Source organism: Pelodiscus sinensis, chromosome 10 (genome assembly GCF_052426305.1).
Source record: "Pelodiscus sinensis isolate ZL-2025 chromosome 10, ASM5242630v1, whole genome shotgun sequence".
Classification (NCBI taxonomy): Eukaryota; Metazoa; Chordata; order Testudines; family Trionychidae; genus Pelodiscus; species Pelodiscus sinensis.
Window position 1 is genome coordinate 10,046,406 of NC_143061.1, and position 22,887 is coordinate 10,069,292.

Here is a 22,887-nt window from a genome sequence, read left to right on the forward strand (position 1 = left end):
TCCCCATGCCTGGGAGCTTTTGAGCTGTGTAAATGAACGGCAATGTCACATAATCGATAGGGAAAACTCAGCTGTCACAGATCCTAACGCAGCCTCTCGCCACAGAAATAACGTGATTTGGCATTTCAAAGTTTGGGAACGTGCTGTCTGGGCGTCTAGGGCTCGGTGAAGAAGATCTAAACAGAGAGATGGTGGCTGCCCACTGGTGCAAACCAATAGCGAGGGGCTTGAATGACCAGAAATGCCAGTTTGCCATCACCCCCCTGCATTCTCTCGCGCACACAGACATCTCTCCGTTTCACAAAGCCCTTCCTGCCCATTGTGCTTGCTGCCGTTATTTCGCTGGAAAACAGCCATTCCCAAACTTTTGGAGCCAAATCAAAATCAGGTGCGGCCCAGAGCAGCGAGGTTTAAACAGCGATGACACCCCAAACAACCCCAAAGCCCTGTCAGCAGGCATGTATGGCAGCGCCTTTTGCCCATCTTCAGCAACCCTTCCCCCTGCCCAACCACTGAATTAAAAAGAAAAATCGTGAGGGAGACAAAAGTACAAGTCCCTCTAGGGCCAGTAATACAATCTGGAGGACATCTGGTTAAATCACCGACTCTCCCCGGATCCTTCAAAACTTTGAACATGATGCAAACCCAAACCTCCTTTCAAAGCCAACTTCGGCAGACTTTGTATAGGCCTGCTGATATGTAACATATTCCCATATAACGCACTCACCTTCTGAGCCCTTAGCTGTTAGTGTCATTAGATAGGGAGAATATGTTAATTCGCCCATGCATATCAGTGTATTTTAATGTGACACAGACAGATAATCGTAACATGCTAGATTACAGACCAGGTAGAAAATATTTCAGAACTGGTGTAAGGTTACTTCGCTGAAATAATGGTCTAGTTAGCCTGGGGTAAAAGGTCCGTGTGATTCATAGTTAACGCTCGGTGTTCACCGACCCTATCTCCTCGTATCTCAATACTGAACTGCACCAATATTTGAAGATAAATTTATGACAGAAGCAGACCTTTGTAGGCAAAGATTTTCCCACTGAAACTGAGATTTTTAATTGGCTCTTGGTCGAAGCATGGAACTGTAGGAACTGTACATTCTAGACTATTGGCTAACTGTTCTCCATAGCTCACTGTCTATATACACCAACACTGACTTATGTACATACACCCATGTACCTACATAGAAGTACACAAGAAAGTAACTCAGATCGTGTGTTCAGACATAAAGGCGTTTAACTTCAAATTAGGAAGCTCTCTCCGAGGAGCGATACACTTCTTTTTGGTCAGACCACAGTATTTGATCATATCTTTATTTTATTTTTGTCCCCGCCACAATGGGACCCGTAGGCTGAATCAAGAAATAGAATTCAGATCGTCTGATCTGACACGAGGAAACTTTGCGTGCGTAATATTATAACACTCTACAGGAAAAATCAGACCACTGTTGCTGACACAGGGAGTATGCTGAAGTACCACTCTGTTTCAATCCCCCTTTGGATACAATTTAAGTCTCCTCTGGCTTACAGTAATATACTCTCCAACTCTCAAGCTGTCCAAAAGGGAGATTTAATGAGGCCGAGTTTATACGCTTATATAATTTAGACGATTCGCTGTAGCAGTAAAATGACAATTGGTACATGTGTAGTGCAAAAGAGGTGAAATCCCATCCAGGGACCAAGTGACTTATTTCTGAAGGAGCTGTCATTTCCAGCAGGGGGGACACAGTGACAAGGCCAGGAGTGATGGAGCTCTGATCTCCATCAAGGAAAGATAACCACCTGATTAAAATAGGCCTCTTGTTCTCTCGTTACTCGATCGTCGTGTGAACTTACCTTATTTACAATTATAGGCAATGAGTGAGCTCCCCAGACTGCAATACACCTATAGCTTTGGCTTGTCCCTCTCTGTTATCAAGAGCATCTCTTGGACCGAATTCTGGACAACTCACAATAAAGGAGCAAAACAAAATGCGTCCAGGGTCCCGAATATCTGTATACACAGAGGCATATGCATGCAAAACAAGATGAATAGATGCAGTTATATCGTTGGAAATGGAGCAAGTCATTGCGTATATGAAATAACCACACAGCTGCTCCAACTTGCTACTGTATGTACTTGATCCCCCCACACAAAAAAACCCAGCCCCCCAGAAAGCATTAGATTATTTGTTTGTATGAAATACCATCTATTTAAAAAACAGCGAGTAGTCCTGTGGCACCTCAGAGACTATATATATACACAGAGAGAGAGAGAGAGAGAGAGAGAGAGAGAGAGAGAGAGAGAGAGAGTCTCATGAGCTTTAGTGGGCAAAACCCACTTTCTCAGATGAGCTGGAGAGGAATAACAGAAGCCCCATATCTATCTTTTTTTAAAATCCTTTCCCGAGCAGATATTTTGATAATTCCTTATATCCAGGTCAGACTGGATCCAGGGCGTTTGAACAGGAGAGGGATTCACATTTGTCCTGAGGTGTAATGTACTTGCTTCTCCATTTTCCAGTTAAATGGCACAGTGTGTTTGCCGGATTATTATCCCACCATTGCTTGTGCATTTGTCTCTTATGTCTAGTGTCTGTCATTACACAAAGCGTTTTGAAGAGCTAATTTCAAAGACAGAAAGTATACACTTACTATAAAAGTCATTAAATTAGCATGACAAGCATAAAGTTCCTACGTTATAATTTGGTTATAGATCTGAAATCTTTACTGCTCTATCCACTTCAAGAAGGAAAACTGTCTACAGCGAGGCACTAATGCAAAGTTAGGACAATTGTCTGCAGTGTACAATATGGCAAGACTAGGAGGAATGGGGGAAAGGTCTTTGTTTCATCAGTCTATTGGTAGATAATTCACCAAGAGGTAAGAAACTATCTTTATTTTCTCCCCACCCCATCGGTCAGGAAGTCTTACGGGAGGTCTTCTACCCAACAGGTGTCTGTGAATGTGACCCAAAGCTATCCATGTATTTAATGTTCAATAATGTACGTATATAAAATCTTGAACAATATATAGACAGCATCAGCCATGTACTAGTTAGTTCCCCCAGATAACGAAGCAAAAGCTAAAATGCAAAGAGTATCCTGGACTTTTTGTGCAGATTAGAAATTGTCATAAATCCAACTTTTTAATAGCTTCTTCGGAGAGAGAAGGAGTGAAAATCCACTCCGAAGAGAGACGTGTCTCTGTATTTCTTTGTCACACTAAACTTAGAAACTACACCCAGATTTAGCAGTGGCACATTTATACAGCCAGGGCGCGGTATCGAATCTACTCCCACTTTCCCATCCACATTGCAGCTCACTTTTGGCCATATCTAGTTTTCAGACTAGAGAGTTTTCAGACTGTCTCACGTTTTGACTCGGATTAAATTAAAAGTAAAGACGAGCCACTCGAAAAAATCTTTTTTTTAAATAGGGCTTCCCAATGGCGCTGCCCGTATTTAACCAGCAGCTTTAAAATCTTGTTTGCAACTTTCATTTGCCTCCGGATCAGTAGCTTGTGTTCTCATGGACGGGTGTGTTGGGTTTTATAGAAGCGACCTGCAGTTTGTGGGTGCTTTCCATCCACCTTCTCCTCTTTAACCGTGTCAATTCTCATCACTGACCTGTTGGTCATAGCTACGGTATCAGTGTCCCTTTTGCAGGCACCTCACCGTTGGTTTCTTTTTCGCTGCATGTGCCTGCTATTTAACACTTGCTACCTTTGCCATTAGAGTCCTAGAGTGACCCCCATGGGTATATTTGAAAGAAAGTCCTTCTGCATACCAGCACTGCCTCCGTACCGAAGTAATAGCAAAAGGGACCCATTCAGATACAGGGACCACACTGAAGCATTAATTAGGCTGATGAAATCCATAGAAATGTATGGATTCAGCATAATCGAGTTTCTTCTGCGGGCTATAGTTAAGGAATACGTGAGCAGCTGGGAGAATAGAAAGTACTGTGAGGGTGAAGTCATGCATGTAATTGAGTATATTTAACATAACCATTTTAATGATCGGTGATTAAAAGTGCATCTACTTAAATTGTATACCTCTGCAATTTGTCCATATCAACTTTAGAGCGTTCACAAAGGAAAGGTCCTCCTATACATTTATAAACAAGATCCCTTTACTGGCTAAGCATGACTCTAAGCAGGGTAGATAACTAACTCTCTGCTTGGGCAAAGAGGGTGGGAGGGGAGAAAGAGGCCTTTTGCTAGAAAACAGCTACGCCAGTGTGATATTAATTAATCACTGTTTTGGCCCCTTTTCTCTCTAATGCAGTCACACTATTAGAAGTGCATAATAAGTGAGATTTCTTTTCATCGGTAATTATTTATAACAATTAGATCACTCGAAAAATCCTCGGGGTTCTTTCACGTGTTAAAAGAGCGGCTTCTCCGCTATTGGACGAGATTTTTTTTTTTAATTTTCATGGGAAGGTTTTTTTCCCCCGCCAAACCTTGCCAATAGCCAAGCCAGGCAATGAGACAGGTTTTACTCCTCCGACGGTTTCACGGAAGAGTATCAGAGTTTACAGCCTGGCGGGGGGACGGGTGGGGAAGACTTGGGGGGAAGATAGAGAGGATGGGCAGGTGTGGGCGTCTTTGCAGGCGATTCCCGCAGAAGGGCAAATGAAACGCTGAAATCTGCCAGTGGGGACTTTGTTCCACCAAAGCCCACGCGTTTGGAAGGCTGAGTGGCTCCCCCTTTCCTATGCGCTCTGCTCAAGCTGGAGGCAGTGAATAAATAGACTCATTGTAGAGCCTATACACAAACCAACCCAGCCCACCCCACTCCCCCGCCCTTTATTGCTGGGAAAAAAGGAGACAAATCTGCAATCGCTTTGCACTGAGGACTCGGAGCCTAAACTTTCCTCCGTTCTGCACAACGCCTGTTAGAAGGAAGACGCGAGCACACACACACTGTCCATTGAACCCGGAGGCTGGTGAGGGAGGGAGTGGAGGGGGTCCCACACTGGCCAGTTTGACCCCAGGAATCTCCTAAAGGCAGCCCATTTTGCCTCTGGAGCGCGCAGATTCGTGTCCATCTCCTGGAGGAAAATAACGGTTCCAAAGTGGCCAGATGTCTTCAGACTCTTTACTAAAGACGGGGGGGGGGGAGGGGGGGAGGGGGCTGGGATGAGCAAGAGAGGTTCATTTAAGTGGATGGAGGAAATCAATTCTTCCCCCCCCCCCTCCGGTCCAAATATAGCTGTAAGGTGAATTCCATCTGGAGACATTCCATCAAACCCAGCCCTCGGCTTCCCTCCCCGAATCGGACCCACCAACGTATGTAACCTAGAAATACTGAAGAGGCGAGCCCGGCTGGGGCATTATTCCGTGCAAGAGAATCTGCAGCCTTGAAAGCATATTTTTCTTCTGGCTATGGTGGCACTTAGATGATACTGTGGGCAATGAAACTGGGGAGATTTATATCTTTTGGAAAGTAGGGCGAGCCAGATGGTAATAGCGTCATTAACAAACAAACTTGGGATGTGCAAGTGAAGCTTGAAATTGGGAAAGGGATCGGGAGAACAAAGGGGGCTGCTGTTGAGGGGGAAAAAAAGCCCCTCTTCTGCCGGCCAAAGCTAAGGGCACATTCTGGAGGGGCTGTTCCTAGCCAGCGCTAGATAATAAACGAGGGCTTTTTCCTCCCCTGTTGCGACTGAGAAAGGACAGAGAAAACTTTTGCAATAGGCAAATGTGGCATTTATTTATGTGTAACCCTTTGTAGTCTCAAGTGTCCCAAATGGGCCTTTAATTCAAATCCCTGGTTTGATAGGGAGGGATTGAACATCCAAGTGTATTTGATAGAAACAAAGCGCCGCTTGTGCCAAGTGTAAGTGCCAAGAGTTCAAGTAATTATTTTAAAATTGTTAATAGTATTAAGTAAATATTCAAGGAGTCGCTTTTTCTAAAGCGGGGAATGGAAATATGGGCAGGATTGCTTAGGCTCTCTCTGGATGCTCTTACTTTTCTTTCTTTTTTTAGCATTCTTGCTATTTGAGGTGGGCAGGAAAGCCACATTCTATGTTTGTGTTTATAGGCAGTAGGGAGTTTGCGCCTATGCCTTACAGAACTTGTTTTAATAGCTGTCCTTCTGCATTATCCTGCCAATATATAGTTTATTCATGCATCCGCCCAGCCCACTGGACTTTCACTCACGGCTTATCCTAAGTTCAGAGGGAGTTTTGTCTGAGTAAGGATTTCAGTATTTGGCACACAACGAGCGAGTGTGAGTCATTGCTCACGCACAAAGATCATCCCTACACGTTACTCTGTACAGTCATCCACGAGGTATATTCCAGATATGGGGCCCTCTTTGTCTATGGAAATATTAACCAATATGTCCCCCTGTCGCCCCCGAAAACTATATAAATACTAGGAGTTCCTTAGGAAGCTTAAGTTTTTCCCCTGAGTCGAGTTGGTAGGTATTAGATGATCAATAGTTGAATAGATGCCTGTTAACAGCGCCTAGTTGACAGACATATGCCCAAGCGCTACATTTTTTTAATGTACTGGAGATCTTTAAAAGCCCCGAGGACTTACCCTTCAGGCATTATTCAAAGAAAGAAAAAAACTGAGACCGGCGGTTCGTCACAGGCAATTGTAAAGGGTTTCAAAGGGCCGATCAAACGAGTTGGAGAGTAATCTACATTAAAGTCCGGATGGCAGTGTTACAACATGCACCTGCAGGGTATTTGCTATCCGTGCCCCTTACAGAGCTACAAATCACCATTAGAGAAAGCTGCTTAAGCTTCCTCCTTGCTTCTAGAAAGACTGACTCGGGCTACTTCACTTTGATATTTATACATCTTGTTATTGATAAGTATGTTAAAAAATCCCCCCTCCACCCTCCCCCGAACTATTCCTAGGCACTTTCAGGCATCCTACAGAACTCTTGGAAATAGGGGAATCTGCTGAAAGATTGAAACGTCTCCTGGGCATGGGCCATGCGCGTGTGTGACTCTCACATTATGGCAAATCGAGTCCATGTATGGGTCGCAGCAGCGTCTCGCTCACTTTGGGCTAGTGTGCGGCGTTGTTGTCTTTCAACTTGTGAGCTGCACTTTGACTCGGGAGAAACGGGGAGTAGGGAGAGATGGGAAAGAAGGAAAATCACACTGAGGAACAGTGTGTGTGTGTGTGTGTGTGTGTGTGTGTGTGTGTGTGTGTGTGTGTGTGTGTGTGTGTAAGAGAGAGTGAAAAAGAGAGAAAAGAAGTGCATGGAAAATAATGGATTCAGGGGCATTAAAACGACCAAAGCCTGCGAGATGCCAAGAGACGCACATTTAATACCCCAGACCCTATCAGTAGACCGGCTAGCTTCCCTCCGCGCTCAAGGCACACGGTGTATCCGGGGCGACCAGGCAGCGTAGGACGTATCGGAACGTCCAATGTCCTGCAGGATTTTCTCACAGTTGCGGGAGGCGCAAATATGGAAATGAGCTCATTATGGAGAGGGAGTGGCAGCCCAGGCGTCCCCTTCCGCTACCCCACAACCCTGGATCGTCTACGTCTGAAATAAACAAACCCAATGCACAGAGCACCCACTACAGAAAAAAAAAAGATTTCAGATTTCAAGGAGTATGCAGTCTTGTGTGTGCCCTGGTAAACTGATCATTAGTTTTAGCAGCCTCTGTACAGTCTCACAGTGGTTACTGGGCTATTAACCATTTGCATGCGCGCAGGGACCTCAGCGGCTGTTTACAAGTTAAAGTCGCTTTGCGCTATCAGAACACATTTAAAAACAAAACAAAACAATCACCCAGAACACGCGGCACTTTGCTCTGCAAAAATCTATTTTTAATTTTGAACTCTACTGCCTGTGCTCGACCTAATCCAAAACTAGCAACACCTCCCCCAGATGTGGCCAAGTGAGGAAAGCAGATTTTTGAAACAAAACAAAAACCAGGGCAGATGATTATTTTAAACCCCCCGAATGTTCACCTTGGGGTAGGGGTGGGGGAGTAAAGACAAGATGGGAAGTGCCTTTAGGGATCGCGTTAAAGGCGAGCTGGAAGGCACTATGAATCTGGAACTTTAGTTCCAGGGACTCTGAGTGGGTGCTTCTATCTTTGGTTTTTCCCCCCTGACTTTTCTGATACTTCAAACTGTGAGGAAACCTGGTGGCAAGGGTGAGGAAAGGAGAGCACTTTAGATAACTGTCACGATTGTATTTGAAAGGTATCCAGCTCCCGGTTTGCTGGGGCTGGCTCAGTTTTGCTTCCAAGCTGGTAGTTGTTGGAAAAAACAAAATGCAGGGGAATTAGCACCTGTTTGGGAACCCTTCCTAGCTACCATGTGAGAAGCTAACCAGGTGACTGCTCCCCAGGGTAGGCAGGAGAGGGAGAGGGAAACGCATGGTGCTAAATTGTTTTAAAGTGTCCATACGGTGCTGATGCGTAAGAGGATTTAGCTACAGTTCTTCTGGTTGCTCGCTCTGTCAAAATGTGCAAACAAAAGGAGGCGAAAGATTCTGGATTCCGTATCTTTGCTCTATCTCCGTACACCCTGGGATGTGGTGCCCTGCGAGGAAGAATGCCATGCATCACCCTTAATCTCCTGCTGACTGAACTCAATAGCGCATCAAAGCTCGCATTGTTTAGAGCTTGGGGTGAAAGACCGGGGCTAGGCAGAGGATCATCCTGCTGCCAACTCCTGTCGGGGGGAAAGTTTTCCAAATAAACGATGGCCGGTGGAATTACATTTCAAGGGGTGGCGGGGTCGGGGGGAGCTATCTGTCCCCCCAAGTGGCTGTTCCCGCACAGGTACCAAGTAGAAAGGAACACACCCAGAAAAGCGCTGGGTATGCGGTTTAACAGCAGCAAGTGGAGGGGAGCCTAGGGTCCTAATGGTAAGAGGAGCGAGGCTCGCCGTGCGGTGTCCAAGAATCACAGAATCGGCCCCCTTTCCCACCTGCTTGTCCTGCAAAGAGAAGCGGGGGCCCATTTGGTTTTTCTGCAGAGCTTAGCAGAATAAGTTTCCAAACCCAGCCCCTGGTGTGTACTTAGAGCGATCCCCTTAGGGCGGTGGGAACCCAGTGGCCTGGTTTATAGGTACCGCCTTTGGGGGGGGGGGCGAGGTTCTTGAGTTCGGAATGTTAATAGCGCGTCTTTGGGGGCCTCTGTGACTTCTGCACCGACTCTGCGAGCGTCAGAAAAGAAAACATTCGGACTCGGCCAGTCGTCCGAAAGGTAACAGGTAAGAGAAATGAACACAGGACAGGGCTACGCGGGGCCCCGGCCTCTGCGCCGCAACTGGAGACGTCACAGGCGGTCTGGCAGGTTTCCTGGCATTTACAAAATAATGTCACGGGTAACGCGCAAAGTCTCCGAACTGGTACAGAACAAATCTTCCCCGAGGCTGGAGTGCACGTTTCCTTCTTGATCAGCAAAGCAATATTAAACACAAAGCAGGAAACTCCGAAAACCCAGGGCTGGCAGGAGAGAGACCACTGACCACTGGGGCAGAATTGTAGAGCATCTTGGGCCAGGCATTGGTTTGGTGTGCATGCTTCTGCTTCTCTGGTCATTCTGCCACCTAAAGCGCTGTCTAGCAACCCAGGGAAAGGGGTGTATTTACTTCTGGAAGATTTAGGTTGTTGCTAGGATGTGAGAACAAAAAAATCTTCAATAAGTCGGGGGGAGGGGGAGAGAGAGGGGGTTATAAGGTTTGTCACAGGGGAAAGTGCAGACATCTGCTGGAACTTCCATATCTAAGCTGTTCATTTACAGGAGCCAACTTCTGAAATCTCCACAATTAGGTCTGCATTGTTCTTTCTCAACAACACTGCCTGGAAAGAAAAGGTCGTCTCTGTCGGGGCCAATCCAACGAAGCGTTTGACGTTATTAAATAATAAAGCGATTGTGATTTACATTGTTGTTCAGAAAAAGGGCCAATTATCCACTGTTATGTTGCCATAAAGATCATATTAACTCGAATTAGTAATCAAACAATGTGCTATCGTTAAAAGTATAGGGGGGGACAACGCGAGGGTTACTGTTGCATCCTCACTTTTCCTTGTAAAACCGGCAGCACAAATACACTTGAAAGACGCGCAGAAGCTTGAGACTAAAAATAACAAAAAGCAAGAGAGGGAAGACCGTGTGTGATTAATGGTCTCCTGTGTTGATTGTTTCCAATTAATTCAAAGGCACCCACATCTCATATTGATTCCCAGTTTACAACTGCTTTATGAATTAATTCATCCTTCTAAGTAATATCACAGGGACACATACTACCCTGAGTTGTGTGAAGCCTGACTCAATGGGTTTCTTTAAGAACTGCAATGACTTTAAAAGACCTTTGTTTTCAAACCAGGAGCCCAAATGCAACCAAAATGTAAATCCAGACGCATCCTTCCACTCTGGCAAATTTACTCTTCCCTAATCAAATAATTATTTTTATTAAGGCAGTTATTAGGTTTATAACTCGTTTCCCACTTAAATTTGTGCAACCAACCAAGGTAATCTAAATAGGTTTGACTTGCCCCATGGGTACAGAATGTAAGCGTTAATAAGAAGGATTAATTATGGGTGTGTATCAATTGGACACAAAGGCTATCAAGTAGCACTAGGGGGAATGAAAGTGGAAAACTATAGACGGGAAGCCAGGATCTTGGAGTAGCCGTAGTTTGCACGTCCTGGTGGCAGATTGCATTTGACACCATACGCATACCTAATCCGGAAAAATAATGGCGCCCCAACGCAAATCGAGCACTTTTTAACAGCCACGGTTGGGTAAAGTTGATGGTCTAAAGCGCTCTTCAACTTGCTGGCGGTAAATAAAGCATATGTCAGCGGGTGCTTCGGAAAGCAGCCAGGGATCCAAAAACCCAAACCACACTGGGATACGCTCATTAATCTATTTTTAAAATATCTCCACTCCCTTTCCTGTGACATTTACACAAGATCTATCCCCTTGCGATAAGGATGACAAGATCTGACCCCCCCAAAAAACAAATAAGTCACTTATTAGAATCTGATTCCCCCTCCCCTCCGGCAATTTATTGCAAATACGTTTTGTTATCAGTTTGGGGGTGGAGAAAAGGAGGGGGAAGAGAGAAGGAAAAAAACCTGGCTTACTTAGAACTCAGTAATATCTGGTTAGCTGTCACATCCCCAGTTTAACTGTATTCAGGCAAGGAATGGCTTTGCAGAGGGCTTCAGAAGCTGATGCTATTTGTTACCACGATTTCTTTTTTAAAAAAGTTTTACAGTTACATGATTTTGTATAAGCAAACACAGAGCAATTTTCCTCCGCGCAATGCATCAGCAAGTACATCCAAAAGGGTCTAATCTACTTCTTGCAGGAGTAGCGGAAGCGACACGAGTAAGGACTGCTCTGAGTTCCCAGGGATGCTATGAAATACCTTCTCATTGACTTGCCCTCGATTGGAGGGCTAATTTATATGTAATAGGAGAGGGAACAAAAGCGATCGGAACCGGGGGCTGAAGAGTTTGCTCTTATTTTTTTTAAAAAATATTCGGAACAATATTGGAGTAACCAAATGCCACTGTCTAGCTTCTTATATGCAGCTCGTCCAAAACAAAACAAAAACCCAACCGGAAAAACCAGCCCGTGCCGGGTTAGCAGAAGTGAAAACTTTTTTTATCTTTGCATAAAGATAATTTATTAACACACAAAAAAGGAGACAGGTTATCTCTAAACGGGATTAAAAGGAGTTCGTGTATAGGATTAGACCATCTCACATCCATTTAGAAGGGTGTCATTCCTCCATCCTCTTGTATTCTGATTAAAAAAAAATCTTTCCCTATTAGCAGCTCTGGGAAACCGGTTTTATTCATCGAGTTTGATGCAACTGAGGCTCGGAATGAGCTGCCTGGCAATAAAAGGGGGACACTTTTTAAACCGGTGATTAAAACCCGCACAGAAAGCCCAGCAGATTCAAATGTTGGTCAGGAGTCCCAAAGGTTCATGACAAGAGAACCTCGCTAGCGCTACTGTATAGCCACTTTGTGAACTCGGGACTGGGGAAAGGGGGGAAAAGTATGAAAGTGTGAGCTGATGCCATGCTGGCTGGCAGTGTGTGGTCTATTGTAGGGAATGTGCTTTTTCCACTGAACAGAGAGCCCCCCTCTTTTCTTCCCCCAGCACTACTGCACCTGCACTGGCTCAGGGAGCTGCTGCCATTCACCACATCAACACAGAAGACATCTCTGACAGCACTCAATTCATTACATTTCTTCCTGCTTTTCAAACCAACACACACACACACACACACACATACACACACGCTCGCCAAATGAGTATTGCCAGTCAGGGAAGGGGGGGGGGGGTGGAAATCTTATAATACTTTATACTTGCAACTCATTTCATTCCTCAGAAAACCGACTTGTCGGCCAGTTCCAACTTTTTAAGGGAAAGGAATCGCTCGACTAAGCATTAGGCACAACTGCGACACGTTTATCCTCTCTCCCCGAACGCACAGACTGCAGCTCAAGGACGTAAAGGAGGTGAAAACTTTGGGACGGGCAGCAGAAAGTGAATCGAGAAAGCAGGTGATTTATAATCCGCCCAGGGGAAAGAGCTACAGATTTATTCATCATTTGGGAAGCAAAGCAGCCTTGTGTGAGAGGGAAGGAAAAACCCACCCAAACAGATGAAAGTGTTCCTAAACATTTCAAACAAGTTTATCACAATGCAGAATATTCCTTTGGCTTCCCTCTCCCCCTGCAAGATTTAAGAATTTACTACCTGAACACTTAATAAAAGTGTAAAGAAGCCAGGGAGATAACACTGAATCTGTCCAGGAAGAAAGTTATGAGAAGGAAACACTGTCATGAAGAGATTTAAGTTTGGGGGTGTGAATTTTGTTTCTTATAAATCCACAGGTGCATTTGGAAGAAAGAAAGAAAATCTCATGATTTTAGCTTCCAGTATTTAATTCTGTGGGTGTCAACAACTGATGCAGTGACTCCAGCGATTAGAAACCGTGATAATTCTGATTGAAATAATTATTTCAAACCAATTTAAAATCAAATCAAACACACTGATTTCCGAAAGATCTCTTAGATCACAGACGGCTTCTCCAATCTTTTGTATCCCGATTTAAACAAAAAAGAAAAAAAAATTCCCAGAACACTTTTTATTCTAAACTGAAAGGGCTATTTTTCTCCCAGCACGTTTTTATCTGTCGCTGGCAAGTGCAAATACCCACGTGTATTTTTCCACTGTTTTGAGGTATCGGATTGCCCTAGCTGAAATCCTTAATAAACAAATAAGTTAAAAGCAGCTCTGGCCTACCTGATCGGCACGAGAAAATCCGAGTGTCTTGTTTCAAATGGAATAAGTCTATAATATCAAAAATTAAGATACTGTCATTTCAAAAGGCCCTCAGCTGACTATTTGTTTCTTCTGGAAATTGAAAGCAAGTAAGAAGGGGTGCATTTTGATTTACTTTTAATTTGACTGGAGAGTCAGAACAATTTTTTTCCCTCGTGGTGTGTATGGAGAGAGCCCTTCCAGAAACCCAAACTGGAATTCCAAGAAGGCAAGATTGCCCTATTTAAGCTAAAACTAATAATTTCATAACTGATTCCCATTCAATCTGGCGCCGGTGACGTCACAGGGGGCATTAGCATACGAGGAGGGGATGAAGCCCGTGTGGTTGCAGTTGATAAGGTCCCTCCTGAGGAATTCGCTGCTTGTTTTAATACATTAATTATTTCTCGGGGCTTCCGCAAGTTTTGCAATTTGTAAGAGCTTAAAAGGACCCATCATTCCAAGAAATGGCAAAAGGACACGTTTAAGAGCTTGCTTCTGACGTGGCAAAATGGTCCCATCCCAGGGTCGAGTCTGTTTCTTGCTGTTCTGGGTGCCTGGCTTAGCGCACGGAGGTTTATGAAGCATGTGCTACGTTGGGCCTAAGTTTGCATCGCAGTCAATCCATGTGGGGTTTAAAAGCGCCCCCAGGTCTATTTCAAATCAGCAAGCGAAGGGGCCTGACCCTAAACATCCTGACTCACGTGGGTAGGGTTTAGCCCTTCTGGTCTGTAGGGGAAGAGCATTCGCTAAGTGTTGGCAGGATCGGGCCCACAGGCAGGAAAATCCCGTGTGCTCGTGTTGTGTCCTCCTCCCCTCCCAGCCAAACAACCCTATCAGACTTCCATCTCAAACACGTGTTAAGATGTCGTTTTCTATCCAATACCGAGTGGGACGCCATTAATCAAGAATTTATGCAAAGGCGCCCACATTATGTCAGCAGAATTAATGAAGTGAAGCTTGAGAAACCGGATAAATGTTCGGCCAATCTGATCCGGCAGGCAGTTTAGAGAACATGTGCGGCTCTTTTCAGGCCTGGCCACTGAAGGAAATCTACCAGAGCAGCCCCGGGCCCGGACCCTATTGTTGTGCGCCGTTCTTTTTCGCAAGGGGTCCCGAACTCTTTGGACGTGCTGCCTGGGGATGGGGGGTGAGGGGTTCCCTTCCCTGCTTAAGGGGTCACCAGGATTTGGGAACACTTCCGCGGAGGGGGTGCACTAAAGAGGAGGTGTTCGCTGGCTGGGGGGAGGATTCACTCGTCCCTCAGTAAGCATGGGACTCGGACTCGGACGCATGAGTGGGAGACCGACTTCTCCCTTAGTCCAGCAGAATGTAAATTCAAGGATGCTCCGAACCGGCCCCCAAGCTGTCTCCAACACGCACCTGGTTCAGCCATGCGGCTCTCGGTGTGCCAGGTTTGCCAGGACATGGCTGGAGTATCGGGCGCTTGCGCTGGACTTTGCCTGGGGTCTTTAGCCAAGGGGCCCTGCCTAGGCCATTGACGTCAGCTGCAACGGGTCCCACCGACTTTGCAGCTAACTCATCCCAGATGAAGCTTTTTAATTACACTCCCCCCCCCCCACATCCCATTGCTGGGAATTACAGACCTATGCGTCCGAATGTTTAATACAAAAAATAATACACAACATTCGATTGAGATCTGTCTGTCCCCCACACACGTTATGCATATACGCCATCTACACATTAGTAGGGGTAGGTGGAAAATACGATGCCATCAGTATTTAGTTCTTAGGAAAGATTCATCCCTTAAACATAGGTGGATTAGAAGCTTAAGCAATTGCCTTTCAAGTCGAAAATAAATATTAAATCATTCAAAATCCAGACTATGATTGGAGGGGAGAGGCTGCCTTCGCTTATACATTATTTCATTCGAGGAGAGAAACAGAACTGCTAGAACTCTTCCAGCTGCTAGTGATCCTGAAACGTTATAGCTCACGAATGGGTTTTTTCCCCCTCCGTTCCCGCTGTATTCTTTGCAAGATAACTCACTCATATAAAATCCTAACCGTGTCACTTTAGAGGTAGCTTATTCGAATGACTATCCCCCAAAACGACGGTCACACATTAAACCTCGCCTCGTTTGAACACGGAGATAAAAAGGCTCTAACTCTGAGATTTAAAGAACAAAAGGTAGTACATAAGAACGCTTGTCATAAAATAAATTTGGGAACGGATTGCTCTATCTATTGCCTTTCTAAATTGCAACGAAATGTTTAGCATGCTGCCTCTCCCCAAGAAATGCACATATACGCAAGATATGTGGAAACATAGTACACATCTGCAGTATATTTGGAGAGCACACCGCTAAAATTCACCCTTAAAGGTTTTAGCAACGTCTACCCCCTCTACTTGAAATGTACAGCATTAGCAAGCGAAACCCATCATCTGGTCCCGTAAATATAGCGCGAGACTGCTAAACATTAAATGTACAAGGTGAAATTAATCAGGAATATGTTTCGGTTATAATCCTAACAGTGCGCGACGGATATCAACAAGGAAAATGTTAGTTTCTTCCGTGGTATTTTGACTTTCTGTGCCACAGAGAAATACACAATTTTTAGCATTTCATTTTTTTTAAAAGGCTGAAAACAACCACTCACTTCTGTGCTGCACCTCCTTGCCAAATGGACTTGATTCCTCAAAAGCAAAATATGACCAGCTCTTGAAATTCCCCGGGCATCCTCAGCAGAGCGGGTTTTAATTACCAAAACTAAGCTGTGGTGCTAACTAACAAGCGATCAAACCGCAATCAAACTTCAATCTCTGAGCAGTTAGCTATAAACTGTCAGCAATTGAAAAGTAAACCTGGTGCACACAAAAGCTCTGTTTAATTTTCTTGTTGTAATGGCCCTAAATGAGTACCCCATCACTATGCAGTTAAGCGGTATTGCATGTCCCCCTGAGGCGTTGATCAGTTCTTTTTAATGTGAGAAAACTGGCAGCTCGAAACCCGTCAATAGAGCTCCCACAACAAAAGTCCTGAAAAGCTGAATGAATTGGGTTTGTAATTACTGTTTCCCGCTCCCCCCTTGCAGCTTATCTCATTCATTCGACATATATTATTGTCACCTAATCTCACTCTCAACCTTTTTTAGTATCTACTACTCCGGACAAGTTTGTGGCAGAAATGAAACCAAATAATTTTTTTTAAAAAAATCGCTCACAGCAACAAACACGTTGACACCAGCTTTAAAACATTCATAAGGTTGGATTTCCTGCAGCCTAAATTGCAGCATTTTGAATACATCATTGCAAATCTCGCAGGTTGCTCAGCACGCTTTAGATTTTAATATTTGAGTTAGCTCAGGAGTGAAATAAATGAAGTGTATCTAATCATACCTATCAGCTGTGGGCCTCTTTCCTTCATAATATATGGGGCTTCAAGGGGGAAGCTATCTACATCCTAGTCCCAAGATAGCTGTCCAGGTCTCATGCATGTGGGGCGTAAAAAGGTATTAATGTTGTGATGCAATACAGTGTGATGATCACACACAATTCTTGTTCTCTGACAGAAGAGCAACGGGTACCGTAAAGGAAAATAGATTTTTTTTCGTTAAGAAATATCTTATGGAAAAAGGCAACCGTTTTCCCCTTGGCGACCTTGTGTATTTAAATCGCAAGGCATTGCTGACGGGGAAGAGATTCTCCTGAGGGGTTCCTACAGTAAGAATCTGTCGGTTGTAGAAATAAGTACAGCTATTACAACCAAATCTACTAACAGTCTAAATAATTAATTGAACCATTGCTCTTTGACCCTTAGAAAGTCCAGTAGGGACCCGTTTGTAGTAATAATACCCCCGAATGAGCCCTTGTCAAATATTCATTTAGTGGTTAATGTGAGCCATTTCCCCCGGGGACACTCTGTAATACCAGCTTCCCAACCTTGGCAAGAAACCTCGCTAATCTACTCCGGTTCAGCAAAATATTGTAGCCTCCCTTCCATAAAATGTTGTAAAAAGAAAAAAAATATCACAGGGGAAACTATAATCTTAGCCTTGGGTTCATTCCTGCTCTGCATAAGGTTAGAGAAACATTACAATGCCACTCTTTCACCCAACACCAAGTGTGTGCTTTTCAGAGCACGTATAAATTCAGATTCAAATGTACTGTGTATCAAAGTAAACAAACAAACACTGTTACTACTACCGAACATTTCAGCTAGAATAAACAATAGCTTAGGGTAATATTTTAGTTGAAACAAATCAGGTGGTTGTTTCCACGTGTTGAACTGGAAATTAACAAATGGTCAATGCCATTCTTCTAAGTGGTAATTATAAAATAAATCTATTTAGCTTTCCATAGAAAACGTTGGGTAGGTTGGCATACACATTTATGTGTATACATCCAGACTCAAAGAGAGATCAGACTTTTTTTTAAAAAAATTAATCTTTACATCGTATACCAAAAGCTAAGTTTAACCAATCTGTCAATATAAAAAAAGTTGCTGAATCCACTTAGCATTCATATAGGGCTTTGTTTACTTGCATCACCTCGCCTTCTGTGTTAAAAAAAAAAGAACATTTCAAATTACCCCCCTCGAATATTTCAGTTAACACTTCAAAACGTGCCCATATTTTATTGCTGTTAATTGGCTAAGATGAATTACGGTAGCGACTGGGTTTTTATTCAAAGTTCTCTTTTATCAGATGTGTGAGCGAAAGCAGGGAAATGCAGTTGTTCCCACGTGAATAATCCCTAGATGCATTACAAATGTTGGGCAACTCTGAGAAATTCTTTTAGTCTTTGCATTGAATAAGAAGAAGGGGGGAAAGGCTTGTAAACTGGAATAATAGCTGTCCTACCAACTACAGCATGACGCAAGAAACACAAGAAAAGGGGGCAAGCAGATCTGAAGTATACTAACAGTGATCAGAACTCCACATCTTCTGGACTGCAATTTTGATTTTCATTCGGGCAGATAGGGAAAAGTGTGGAGGCCAGAAAAATTTAAGGTACATCACCACCACATAAAAACCAGTTACCCCAGTCACCCCGTTTTCTGAGCAGAAGTGTAATCCAGTAACCAACAGTCAAATACTATACACATAGATTTAAAAACACGAGCGACACAGACACAAACAGAATTATAGCTTGGTTAATACTTAGGTAAGACATAAAGCCTTTTCCTCACTATGCATAAACACATTCTTAGAAAAAAATATACGCACCAACTAATGCATCACTGTAGTTTAAAGAATCTCGATGTCTAGTGGGTCTGTTTTTATTTTAATCTTTCTTATTCCTGAGGCAGGCTTGTGCATATCTCAGGAACACATCTCCAGTATTATCAGTTAATATGAAACGCGTGGTCTTTGAAAAAAAACCCTTACAATTCCATGTATGTGCTTCCCTGAAAAATATGCCCAGTACTTTGCTCCCCTCCCCAACTTTACTGGACTTTGCACACGTGAAAATATCACCTACAGATAGATTTCCCCCATGCTACGGGGGCCAGAAATGTGTATAGCTCAGAACCATAATCATTGTCATCTGCAAACTGCGATTAGAACAGTACAAAGTAAAAATCTACCTCAGGGAGTCAGCTGTGCTCTTCTTTTATTTGGCTGGCGAGAACGCTTCTCTTTGGGTTTGTTACCATCTGCAGAGATTGTCCGAATTTGGGCTACACCGCGCTGGCAAGTTAAGAAATAGGATTCAAGAAAAAGCTGTGATATAGCGTGAAAGTATTTGGCGTAAGAATTGTTTTATCTTTCCTCCTCCCGCCACACATCACACACCTATACCCTGGAAAAATGGAGGAGTGGAAAGTTTATGAAGCCACAGACAAACACTTAAAAACTCCTGGACAATGCAACCATGACACCTATTGTATTATTATCCTCACACAATTAAGGTAAGCCCACCTCCCCCTAAATATACTGTATTCCCAAAAGAAGAACGCACCGGTTATAAAATAAATCAAAAGAGCAACGACTCTTCTTTGTTGCCTTTCCAGTCCCTCTAATTATGTTACTGCTTTCCATTTAACTTTAAATCTGTTGCAAGACTCCTGTTCAGACCACAGTCTTTTGATGGCAACAAGTGGTGTGAACCAGCAAAGTAGCCAAACGTCCTCTTACCCCTTCTTAAAGGAATGACATGTATACATTGTAAGTTGCCTACTCCACTTTTTTAAATCCAAAAAGATCAGCTCAGTTGGTCACACCTAGTAATGAAAGTCCATTTTACAAATAAATGATCATATTTGCATTTGTTATCTATATTGCTGTATTATTTATAATACTCATCTAACCACAGTGCCATCTTAAACTGTTCGAATCCTTTAAAAAAACATTTTGAATTACAAAAATAAATCCAAGACTCAAACGTCACGTCAGTTGTCCATATGTTGAAAATTTATTTATCTCAAACTGTGCATAATGGAGTAAAAACTTAAGTTGAATATGTACCTGTTATAAGGATGGTATTAGTTCAAATATATACATGGACTGTCGGCAGACTGATTTCAAATAATACAGAGCCGAATCTTTAAAATACAACTACGGAAAATAAGAAAAAAGAACTTAAAATATCATCACAATAAATTTACAGAAATATTACAAACCATAAGAAAATATTTCAAAACACAGTAATTTCAGTGTTTTTTGTTTTTGTTTTTGTTTTTTTAAAATCTGAACAGGATGAAGTTTGGAAACAAAAAAGCTATTATAAATTAACAAACGGCGTGTGACCCTGCATGGCAATTTCTGCTTTTTAACAATAAGTAAAAAACAAAAAACAAAAACAAAAAATTACAATCTAAACTCTTGCTCTTTTATAGCAAAACAATTCAGTGGTTTTGCAAGTACGTATCCTAACTTCTTTCCTTTTGTACAATTTCTAAAACAATTAAAATGTCCAAATTTTGTAAAATAATATCCACTCTACAGCTGCTATAAATTCAGCTGCAGTTATCACGATTTTCCAAGTCGACTGTTTTTATTTTTATTTTTTGTTTGTTTTTATGAATTGGCAAATTCTCAAGTTTTTTTTTCTATCTAAACAATGGACATTCTGATTGCCATGTTTATTTTGATAAATACTGTACAAAAGTTGCTTGCAAATATTAAAACATTTTTCTCGTCGCTTTTTGAGACTAGCTCTAAATATTATTGGTAAAGACTTCTGCAAACTTTCTGCAAAGTTCCTACCGTTTCTCTAGAACTTTTTAAAAGTTTTGTGTAGTTTCTTCCCCCTCCAGATCTATACAAGTTCCTTGATGGTTTTATTTACGCCCTCCCCAGTTTTCTCTGTACAAAAATAGTCCAAAAAAAGTCCAGAATCTCTAATAAAAGTGTTTTTTGTTTGTTTCTTTGTTTTGTTTAGTTTTCCTCCCTCCTCCCCCCCCCCAACCCTTTTGTCTTACATATGTGATAGAGGAAGTGTGCCATTAATGGCTGTACCAGGAACAGGTGCACTCTGGTAGTGTTGGGACATATGAAGTCTGCTTGGGGCAGCTGGTTCTGGTACTTCAGCACCTGGTAGATACATGCTGATCATGTCCCGAAGGTCCCCAGCTTGGCATGGAGCCCTTGAATGGGAAGAAGAAGTGACTACGGGGGGACTGGAGCTCGACTCTGTCTTGACCACGGACCCCATGGATCCCAGGGCCATCCCCGGGGTCCCTTGTTGGGAGTAAGACATGCTGTAGGTGGGCGACCCGTTCATGTAAGTCTGCGAGCTGGTCATGGAGTTGTACTGCAGGGCGCTCACGTCGTAGCGGTGCATGGGCTGCATCTGAGCCGCGTTGTGAGCGTTCAAGCCCGGGTGCTGTGGGTAGCCGAGCTGGTCTTGCATCATCCCATAGCCTCCGTTGGTCCAGCCGTTCATGTGCGCATAACTGTCCATCCTCTGGTTCACCCCAGCGCCCAAGGTGGCCCCAACCCCTACCCCAGTGGTCATGGAATTGCTGCCGGGGGCCAGCAAGCCGCCGGGTAATGTGTACTTATCCTTCTTCATGAGGGTCTTGGTTTTCCTCCGGGGTCGGTATTTATAATCCGGGTGTTCCTTCATGTGCAGGGCGCGGAGCCGCTTCGCTTCGTCAATGAACGGTCTCTTCTCCGCCTCGGATAAAAGTTTCCACTCCGCCCCGAGCCGCTTGCTGATTTCGGAGTTGTGCATTTTCGGGTTCTCTTGGGCCATCTTCCGCCGCTGGCCCCGGGACCACACCATGAAGGCGTTCATGGGTCGCTTGACCCGGTCCGGACTGTTCTTCTGGTTGTTGGCTGCCGAGTTGGAGTTGCCCGTGCCTCCCCCCGAAGTTTGCTGGGGGGCGGGAGGCTTCAACTCGGTTTCCATCATGTTGTACATTCAAACGGCTCTTGCCTGGTACAAGCCTTCGGCGGAGAAGCGAGAGATGCAGCCGCCGCCACAGGAAAGTCTCAAGCTGGACTTTTTTTGGTGGTGGTGTTGTTGTTGTCGTTCCTAGGGAGGGGTGTGGAAGGGGGAGGGGGACTCCCCAAAAACACACACTTGGCTCAGGGTTCGAGGCTTCCTCTTGGCGGATGGATTAATAATAATAATAATAATAATAAAATTATTATGATCACTGGAGCCTTGGTGGAAATACAACTTCTTCCTCCTCCTTTTCTCCCTGCTCCTTCTTAAAGAGCCAGCAAACTACTTTCCCCCCTTTTGCAAACACTCTCTCTCTCTCTCTCTGCCTTGACAACTCCTGATACTTTTTTGAACAAGTTAATAGACAACCATCCATGTGATGGGGGCTTGTCAGGGAATAAATGCGTTTGCCCTGGCCAATCAGCGCGCGCCGGCTCCTCCACTGAGCACAAGTCTCTACCCCTGGTTTTGCATGAAACGGGGCGGGGGCTCGGAGCCGCCGCCGGGACGGCTCTGCGGGGGGAGGCGGGTGCGCAAGGCAGGCGAGGCAGCCACTGGGAAGCCTTTGGCTCTCCTCTGACAGCAACAGGTCACGCACGCCTGTTGGAGGAAGTGGGGGAAACAGCGTTGTTGCTACATTAAAAAAACCCAACAACAACCCCCCCCCCAAACCTGGGGCTGGGGGAAAGAAGGGGAGGGCAAAGCCACTGGACTGGGGCAGCCAGGGACGGGCACAGCTGTGCCAAGCCTGGTCTCCTTCCAGAAAGCATCGGAAGCCCTGTGTCCCCCGGGATGTTTTCCACCCCGGCCCCTCCGCAGTCCTAAGCGCCCTCCCCCCATAGCACCGATTAACACCGGATCAATACGTGCACCCTAAACGGGGCGCTCACCCGGTGCCGTGCCAGCTAAGCACAGCTGCCCCCCTCTTCCCCCCCCCCCCAGCGCTCCTCGGCTCCTGGGGACTCGGCCCAGCCGCGCGGTGCGCGCATGCTGGAGTTGCGCGTCGGAGCCCACTTTTGAATCCCTTTCTTTTGTTCCTCAACGGCAGGGAAGTTTGATCGCGCTCCTCCGAGCCCAGGGTTTGGCTGCATCCTTCGCCTCTCCCTCCCCCCTCCCCACTTCCCCGTCGCGGGCCCTTCCCCATTCAGACCCAGGAAAACAACCCAAACCGTCCTCCACCCCAGCAGCCTCCCAGAAAGAGGGGCTTTTTAGTGTGTCTAATTTAAACAAAGGGGGGGACCACGTTAA

At 44.5% G+C, this 22,887-nt stretch overlaps 1 protein-coding gene and 1 long non-coding RNA gene across 3 annotated transcripts in view; both read right to left on the reverse strand.

The window, feature by feature from the left end:
* LOC142830803 (uncharacterized) overlaps positions 1 to 22,887 on the reverse strand; it is a 163,502-nt gene that overhangs the window by 12,655 nt on the left and 127,960 nt on the right. The gene's annotated exons all lie outside the window — the stretch shown is intronic.
* Positions 19,626 to 22,130, reverse strand: SOX2 (SRY-box transcription factor 2). Its single transcript, XM_006138488.5, has one exon. It carries the CDS (start codon positions 21,610 to 21,612, stop codon positions 20,665 to 20,667), a length of 948 nt encoding a protein of 315 aa, XP_006138550.1. The 5' UTR covers positions 21,613 to 22,130; the 3' UTR covers positions 19,626 to 20,664.

Coding starts and splice junctions, on each gene's coding strand:
- SOX2 (XM_006138488.5), bottom strand. CDS start 21,612: ATGTACAACATGATGGAAACCGAGTTGAAGCCTCCCGCCCCCCAGCAA.